General features: G+C 34.7%; 1 protein-coding gene across 1 annotated transcript in view; it reads right to left on the bottom strand.

Moving 5' to 3' along the window:
* Window positions 1-2,048: 2,048 nt before the first annotated feature.
* LOC149139503 (glutamate receptor 3.3-like) overlaps window positions 2,049-9,475 on the bottom strand; it is a 93,375-nt gene continuing 85,948 nt past the window's right edge. Inside the window, exons 2-7 of the mRNA XM_089450746.1 lie at window positions 9,093-9,382; window positions 3,808-5,147; window positions 3,441-3,721; window positions 3,300-3,331; window positions 2,769-3,175; window positions 2,049-2,675 (exon numbers count right to left, since the gene is read on the bottom strand). Of these exons, the coding sequence (XP_089306872.1) occupies window positions 2,049-2,675; window positions 2,769-3,175; window positions 3,300-3,331; window positions 3,441-3,721; window positions 3,808-5,147; window positions 9,093-9,382 (2,977 nt within the window). The remainder of the gene's footprint in view (window positions 2,676-2,768; window positions 3,176-3,299; window positions 3,332-3,440; window positions 3,722-3,807; window positions 5,148-9,092; window positions 9,383-9,475) is intronic.

The following is a 9,475-nucleotide window of genomic DNA, read 5'->3' as shown; positions in this document are numbered from 1 at the left end:
AGAAATTACTGTTATAAAAAAATGAGAAATAGTAAGTGTGCTTCCCAAAAAATTATGTAGAGTTTTGAACCAGGGAGAAGTGTTAAAATGAAACTCCAGGGCTCTATTAATAACCACACAATCAAAGATTGGTCTGCCTATAGGGCTACAACTTAATTTTCTTTTTCTGGTTGGTCTTCCCAAAAGATATAGAATGCTAATAGCTATCCGTACAACTACTACACAACAGAAGATTGGTCTACCTATACGGCTAAAACTTAATTTTATTTTTCCGGTTGGTCTTACCAAAAGATATAAAATGCTAATAGCTATCCATACAACTACTATTGTGTCTTCCACTTCATTCTCTCCATTCGGCCTCTAGGAAATAAGTTGCGCTTGTGGGTGTCCATGTAGCCCCTGCTATGAAGAGCTTTTAAGGAGATGTTCAAATCATAGAAAAATTAAATGACATTGTTAATGAAAAGAAATCATATTATTAGAAAAGGACATCAATGAAAAGAAACAGCATTATTAGAAAAAAAAAAATATCAACCAAACTTGAATGCATTGTAGGGACCAAATTTGAAAACCATTCTTAAACAAAAAAGAATGACCAAGAAAGCCATACAACAACAACACTGCACATGTGTATTACATATTACAATATTTCCCTTTAGATATGGAAAAATTTCCTTATAATGACCTAATTTTTTTAATCTATAGAGTTTGAAGTTTTTAATGGAGATGAAAGTCTATTGATAGTGTTCTTTGATTGAGCAATGTTAAGAGAAAAGTTCAATTCTTTTGGTTGTTGAAGGTATATATTTGTTTTTTTGGTTTCCTTTAAATTGTTTCAAGTTGAACACAACAGATAGTATAAATTAGAAACAAATGAAAACTTAAAAACTTTTTCCATTGTGCAAATAAATTTATATTTTCAATGATGTAAATTCAAATACTTTTGAAGATTATTTAATGAATAGAAGAATTGTATGTTTAACTTTTTTTAATAAAATTTGAGAAAAATGTTTGCCTATATAAGATTTTATAGTGTTTTAATGTAGCCATTTTTTACATTTTAAAAATTTAGAAAGACACCATTTGGTTTTGGCATTTTTTTTATAAAGAGTTTATTTAATATACACTTGTTAATAGAACTACAATTTTTTTTTTTTAACTTTTCATCCTTGAGTTAAGTAAATATATACCCTTCCAAATAAAATTAAAACCCACTCACTATGCTTGGAGGACTTATCACTATGCTTGGAGGACTTATACACGCTCCATTATACGTGACACAGTGATGCACTTAGTTACAATTGGTTAACGGGAAGAGTTGCTAATCTACATGATCTAGTTCAAACCAATCGTGAGTCTTCTTTGCTGTAAACACTTACATGTGGGATAACTTTCCGAATATAAACACATATGATATGACAATTTTTCAATCGATCAATTTTAGTCAAACTTCGTAACCAATAGCCACCACCATGACTTATTCAGGTCCAATGTCTGATGGCTGATAACTGCTATCGCTCTGGGAAGTGGTAAAGGCAATTCCCATTTCCATATAGGTTTGTCATAGTAATGAGGCCACCTGAACCATGCAAACTATTTGTTCAATACTCTCTGGTGAAAAAGATGTTCAGTTTCAAAAACTAAAATTTGATATTCATCTCCTGCAAAGAAAGCAATCAGGAGCTCTGTTGATACGGCAAAGCACCGTGCTCCAGTGCCATAACAGCGAATCTAAAGTGATTCGATTCCATCTCTTAGCTATGAAGGTAGCCTATTCTTACAGATAGTGACATATTCTGCTCTATAATACGAGAAAAATATTCACACTGTTTCCTGCCTCTGTATGGAACAACTTGGTAAGATGATAGATCCAAGAACTCAATTCAGGGCATTAAAAAACTATGCATATCACATGAATAAAAATAGATAAATGGCATGCCACAACCCAGACGGCAGCTCTTAGGGCTATACGCAGGGAAAAAAAAAAACTTTTTTTGTTTCGTTTAGAAAAGGCTATATGCATAAAATTTTGGGAAAGTCTAGGCATTCTACGGTTCGTTTGGTGGTATGTGCTCTGTTATCTGATCAAGTGATGAAACTGATGACAATTGAGCAGTTGAGTTTTCATTTGCACCGCCCACATGTTTATGTTCATGATTCAAGAAGCAGAAACTTCTCCTGGAAAGCGTGCTGGTCCTGAAAGAGCCCGTTTCAAGATCGGAAGGGCTACTTTTGAACCCGGGCCTAGAGTATCCACTATTGCCTACGCTAACTTCTGATACTCTTGGCTTTGGACCTGAGGTTGAACCCTCCTTCTGGTCAACGCATTCTATGAACAATTGCACTGCCCTTGACAAACTCTTTGAAGCTTTCCTACTTGATGGATCATCCATTTCACTGTTATTGTTAGCTTTAACATTAAGATCCCTCCTGTAATCGTAGAGAAGCAGGGAAAAGAATATGATCAGAGCTGTCAATGACGCAGTTCCAGTAATCAAGTAGAGTCCCCAGAAACTGTCTATGCTTAACCTATGGGTATGCACTTTTTCTCCGGAGTCTGTGCATGCAGTGTTATTGAACCACTTGTCTTGAATCTCTTGCATTTCTTTGTCCTCTGAGAGCGACAGAACAGCTCGAGAAATGTCGGAGACCAGTGGAGAGCCTTTGGAAAATGCCTGTGCAGATGCCCTAATAGTGAGATACTAGCGATTGAAAATTTGAAATGCGTTGTAGTTTACAAACATAATAAAGGATTTCAAGGAACTTACAAAGCCCAAGCCCCCAGTCTTGTAGATTGGTCCGACCATCGTATATCCGCACTGTGAAGCTAGAAAAACGCGGATATAAGGAATCTCGTCGAAAATAGCTGCAACGCCTCCATTATTTGGACCCTTGGAGAGAGCATAGCCAGCTTCCTCTGGTGTTGAATATGTTCTAATATTTTCCTTGGCTATGCCAAACTCCTTGTGCAGGTAATCAGCTACAAAAGAGCCATTCTGATACCCTACAGCTACTCCACTCTCACGGAGAGTCTCAGCATTTTTAACAGTGGGATTCATTTTTTGCACTGTGAGCATAGACGTTAAACTGGCCGTATAGCTGGATTTCAAAATGAGAACTACAAATAGCCAGATCATAAGCACCAATCTAGACAAACTGCTCACTAAATTCTCCCCTGTAGTACAATACATAACGAGGCAAAATATCATATAAAACCATGCAAATGGTGACATTCTGTTTTCTCATTTTTCGAACGAGAGGAGAAAACAAGCCTTTCATGTCCAAGAAGAATCACTTACTGTGTGTGGTAAACAGTGTCGAGAACAAAAACCTGTGACAGCAGAGCAAATAAAAAAGTGATAGCGACAGGTTATTGGGCTCTAACACCACGAAAACGAAATAAAACTGCGTAAAATACATAACTGCAGGAAGAAAAATACCATAGTAGAGTCATCAATTGGTCTCTGGGTCTTCCTCTGAACTCAGGATTTTCCCTGTGCTCTAGAAGCCATATCACAAATCCTGTAAATATGAATAATGCTCCTGTTGTGCACCACATGGCCACAGTTAAAGGCTGGATGAACGTCCAAACATTATTTGCTTCACCTGCCTTGATAGGTACGACCATCACTACACCCGATTCTGTAAATGGTTGTGTGAAATCTACATATTTACTTCTATTTGATAAAATTGTAGTATCCGCCACAACTGCATCAAAATTCTGCCAAGAAAATTCGAAAAAACCGTTTGGCATTTCTTTCTAATAAAAAGAATTAAAACTCTAATTCAAAGTTTTATGGGACGTACCTTCAGATAGACTTGAAAGATAAGTTCATCATAGGAATTTACATGGTAGGGAATGAGATCATATGGCAATGCATAGTCCAATCGACTGAGAACCGCGTCAAAAACGTCTCTACAGAAACCAGTGACTTTGCTTTGGCCACTGCCACTGTCAAATGCTATTGCGACAAATTGGTTAAACTCATGTTGCATGGGTACTGCAATTTTCAACCTCTTACCAGTCGTTGGTTGTACCCAACCACGAGGCACTTCTGTTGATCCCCCGGGCCAAATGGCGGTTCCAAGTTTGTCGATAGTATTATTCTGGCCAGATGGTGATGCTGCAAAAGAGGGATGTTGTTTGGAAAGCTGAGTTTCGTTGCTCCAATACCCAATAACATGGTAGCTTTTACCCACCACATTAGCTATCTCATAAGTGGAACCCATCATTTCTCCATCCTGCAGCTGAACATGCCCACTTAAACCACAAAAATTTGTCTCCAGGAGATTCTGCAATAACTCTGGTCCTTCCTGAAACACCTTAAGCTTTGTGAAATCAGTTGTATCTTCAACGCCGAATGGTGGAGAGATCGAGGGCTTCAAGAAATTAAAACTAGTGTTTCCTAAATTCCGGATAGCAAGAGCTATCATCCACAACGCATCGTATGCAAATAAACCGTAGGGATTAAGCCGAGTCTTTTCTTCATCGGGGTTTTCATCTCTAAATCGGCGTCTAAAACTTCTACGGAATTCTTCAAGTCTGTTGGAATTCCGGATATACGTTTTGACTCCGAGGAGACCTTGCATAGACACCGTGGTAGAATCATTTAACATAACATCCCAAAGGCTGGCAAATTCATCTGTGGTTATCCAGACATAACCACTATCCATCATCCCTATTTTATGGGCTTCTGTAAAGACTTTTAAACCAATATAAAATTGCATATGAACTACAAAAACTCTTGATTGCATTGTCATTAATTTGTTTAACTCCTCTCCTATGGCTTGCTGGTCGGCAGTATTGGATATTGCCGATCTATATTTTAATTCTGACCCAACATTCCTAAGCTCGTCACTTAATGAAGAAACCGCACCGGCACCAAATTCATCGTCGGAGTAAACAGCTGTAACTCCTCTCCAGCCATAGGTCTGAATGAGGGCTGCAATGGGGTGCATCTGTAAGGCATCACTCCGTGCCATACGAACGAAATATGGAAATCTGTGGTGGGAGACTAAGGGACTAGTTACAGAAAAGGAAACAACCGGGACTTGGGTGGCATATCCCAAATGTAATATGAACTCTGCAACCTCGGGCTCTTGTGGCCCAATTATCGCAACTACTTCTGTCTCAAACAGATCAAGAGCTGAATTTTCCAAAAACATGTAATAATAATAATTAGTATAAATCTAATGCCTAAGGAGAGAGATGAAATTAATGAAAAACAATTCAACAAACGATCTTGCAGTTTTATGTGTGGTGAATTTTGAACGGCTTAGTTTGCTTTTATCTGATAGCTTTAATGTAATAAAATCTTTGATCTTTAACATAGAATTTTTGTACGGAGTGGAGAGGTTTAATGAGTTTATTGCCTCTAGAGGTTTATTTTACAACTTATAAGGATAGATTGGATCGGTTTATCTATAATCAATATTTATAAACTAAAAATAAACTACTCTAAATAAAAAAATAATCTAGGTTGTAATAAAAAAACATAAATTAATATGCTATATATGTTTAGTTAGTTATCTATATGACATAATATAATTTCACGTAAAGAAATTAGAAGTAGAAAAAATGTGTGAGTAAGATGTTTAATCCTTATATCTTTCAAAAACATTTCAACCCAATATTTTTTTAACTAATTTGAATATCTATGTTAACAAATTTATGTGGGTATCAATTTATTTACACATTATATTTTGCACTCTAAAAAAATTTGCACTTGAAGAAATTTGATCCATCTCTACTCATGTTAGATCAAGAGTTAGATTGATCTATGTTGATTGATATAAATATTAATTTTTTTAGATAAATACATCATTTATTATGATTTAAGTTAGAAAGCAAGCTAATGGGGATGGATAAACACTCTATTTATTAGCCACTAATAAATAAAATAAATACTAATACAGATGTAAGGAGAGTGTGGAAAAAATAAATACTATTAAAAGTGTTAGGAGAGAGTAATAGGATTTAGATATATAGGGAAAAATAAGAAAATTAGCTATTAAGAAAGACAGAGGACATGTTGAGTTTGAAAAGGTTATTAATAGTTGAATTGAAAGATGTCAAGTAAATAAATAAAAGTTAGAACTTAAATTAAATTGAGTAATGAGTGTCTCAAGGGGGCAAGTTAATTGGTGGTTGGAGTAATGTGAGTGTTGAGAAAACTAAGAGATATAAGGTTCAAATCCCCTAATTATAGTTGGATTTACTGAGAGTAAGATAGGCTATCTACCCCTACAAAGTTTAAAAGGATATATATATATATATATATATATATATATATTTATATATTATAAAAAAATAAAAATAAAAAGGGTTAAAAACAATATAGATATAAAAACTATAAGAATTTTGAGATTAAAAATGAAAGTAAGAAATTAAAAACAAGAGCAACTTTTCTTTTCTCGGAAGACAAAAGAGTTAACTAAGATCTTAAAGGGGAAGAAGATAGAAAAGGAGCAAGATTAGCATTAAGAAAGAATAACCCGAAAAAAAAATTAAAAAATAAAGGAGGAAGGAAGATAGGAGATTAACAAAACTAATAGAGAAAGGACCCAAAAGAGGTAAAATAAATTTAATAAATTTATTGAATGGGTCAACAAGTTATTGGTTTGATGAAGTTGTGGATATTTTCCCTATTGAAATTATTACAATTCTTTTCAGTTTTAAGAGTTTCTCTTACGATGATCTCAGTAATACGGAGTAGAGGCTAGAATTTTGGTTTGGTAAAACAATATCAAGTGTTATAACAGATTTGAAGGTAGTGTAATGACAAGTATTAGTGATATGCACTATGAGGCAAGAGTTAAAAGATTTACTGATTTGTGAAATGTATGATTTTTTAGATGAATAAGGGATTCAGTAAACACTAGAATTGAGCATAGGATTGGAAACATGTTTAATAGTTCTAGAAAGGTGTTAGTGTTTTGAGGGTTTAAAAATAGTTTAAATATTCTTTTTGGAAAGAATCTTAGAAATTTGATAGTGGTTGCCTAGATATGGGAAAGGATGAGGTAGGTTTGGGGGAGGTTGAAGGCAATGAATAGTGATGAGTGAGTTAGCCTGAGAGAGGGAGGAAAAGATTTTTGAATTTGAGCATAAGTGTACCCATTTTCCCTAAATGATTTGGTAAGATGAAATTTCTCTTCTTTTGTGAATTTTGGATAAAAAATAAATAGAAAGAAGAAAGTGGAATAACAAAGTGAATAGAAAAATGACCCAAAAGAGGACAAATAAATAAATTTATTGAATGAACCAATGAATTATTAGTTTCAAGACTTGAGGTTGTAGCTATTTTCCCCATTGAAATTATTAAGGTGATTTTTAGTTTCCATATCTTCTCTTATCAAGCAAGCTCTGTAATATAAAGAAGTGGCTAGAATTTGGATTTGGTCAAACAAGATCGAGTATTCAAAGTTATGATAATATTCAATAGTAATATATTTGGAGGTATTGCTATGACAATATTAGTGGTATGCTCTTTGAGACAAGCTTTAAAAGATCTACCCATTTGTACAATATATGATTTTTCACAAGAACAAGGGATTTAGTAAACACTAGGGTTGAACCAGCTTTGAGAGTTCTAAAAAGCTCTTAGTGTTTTGAAAGTTTAAAAATATTTTTAACATTCTTTTTGGAAAGTATCTTAGAAATTTGGGGAAGGGTGAAGTAGGTTGAAGGTGGTGAAGCCCTACTGCAATTGGGTGAACTAGCTTTAAGAGAGAGAGCGAAAACTTTTTAAATTTGAGCATAAGAGTAACCATTTTCCCTAAAAGCTTAAGTAAGAAGAGATTTCTCTTTTTATGTAAATTTAGGCCATTTTACCTAAAAGTTTCGGTAGGATGAGATTTCTCTTTTTAGGTAAATTTTGGCTAAAAAATGCAAAAAGCGTGAGTTGCAAGAGTTTTAAGAAAAATAGATTTTTGATTAAGGTGATAGTGGGAATTGGAATGGGAATGAAGGTATGTATCAGCATGAGACTTTTTTTATAAACTTGATAAATACGAGTAACATTAAATTGCTAAGAAAATGAAAATAATTATTTTCATAGATTTCCATCATAAACTTGATATGGGGAAAGACATTAAATTGCTAAGAAAATGAAAATAGTTATTTTCATAGATTTCCATCATAAACTTGATATGGGGAAAGATATTAAGGCGTTTCAAGAAAGAGATTAAGGTAGGGTGATAGGAAGCCAAATCACACTTGTATCACCAATAAACTGATACCAGTGTTTGGGTGTTTGAACGAAGGATTTCAGGCTAGCCGTTCAAAGTGCTCCATGCAGTTATTGTCTTAGTCACTCGGAATAAAAACGTTTCCATATCCATGCCTTGAATCTGTTCATAGAAAATCTATATAAAGGTGAAGAAAGTGGAAGAAATGCTCAAGGGTTTCATTATTTATAAGATCAGAAACAATGTTCAAAACGTTTAAGACAGGAATTTTGGTGAAAAAGGAGACGGCATTGTCGCTATTCATAATGTCATTTTCATCGAGTTTGAAGTACTGGGTATTTTGGATAAAATTATTCGAATGTTTGATATATATAAGTGAATCTTTTCAAAAAAGTGTTGAAGTTTATTAGCCAGGCAAGTGTTAAAACGTGAGTGAGAGCTCTTATAGCACTAACCAGATGTCGTTTTCATGGATTTTTGACGGTCTATACGTCTTAAATACGAGGGTTTTAGAAAATAGAAAGTTTTTTCACGGACTTTGGATTGTCTCCGTCTTAACTTTGGGGCTTTTAGAAAATAAGAAGCTTTTTATCAAAAACCCAAAAACTCTTCAAGTTTTCGAAAATAAGATGGTGTTGATAAAAACCCAAAGCCTTAAACATTTGCCCACACACCTTGTATCCCCCCAAAAAAACAAAAAACAAACGCATGATATTTTAAATTAAGCATACTCATAAATTTCCCGTGGGTAAGTTAAGCTACAAAATCGCCCAATCCAAAAAATGGGTATTCAGTGCCAACTGAGCTTCATTCATTCATTATAACAAGAGTGAATTCAAACAAACAAAGACGTGGTTTTCTATTTATATCTGGATGAAAAAAAGAGTTCAAGAGCAAATTACCAGCCGAAGCTCCCTGAATCCCGGCACCTTTTGTGTTACGGAATTCAACAACCATTTGAGAGCCGTTTAGTACCTGGTTGTCTCTATTAACGTCGTCAGCCGCCATTTCAATTGCGGTTTTCGCCACTTTTCCCACATATGAATTGTAGTTCAAGAGAACGCCTATATTCACGACGCTGTCTTTGCGAGATGCACTACACAAGTTCCCAGTATTGCAGAACAAACCCCAGATAGTCATCAACAGTGCCCGTGCCCGGACACCGACATGGAATTGAACTTCCATACCTCCACTAGAAATTAACGTCTGGTTATCTCATTTAGATTCCAGTATGTTTACACTTCTATATATATATATATATACATACTTTGGAATCCAATGTATT

Source organism: Pinus tabuliformis, chromosome X (assembly GCF_031772625.1).
Source record: "Pinus tabuliformis cultivar Carrire ecotype Pingquan chromosome X, CPIR1, whole genome shotgun sequence".
Classification (NCBI taxonomy): Eukaryota; Viridiplantae; Streptophyta; class Pinopsida; order Pinales; family Pinaceae; genus Pinus; species Pinus tabuliformis.
The sequence above is the reverse complement of the archived record's forward strand: the minus strand, read 5'-3'. Positions and strand labels throughout refer to the sequence as shown.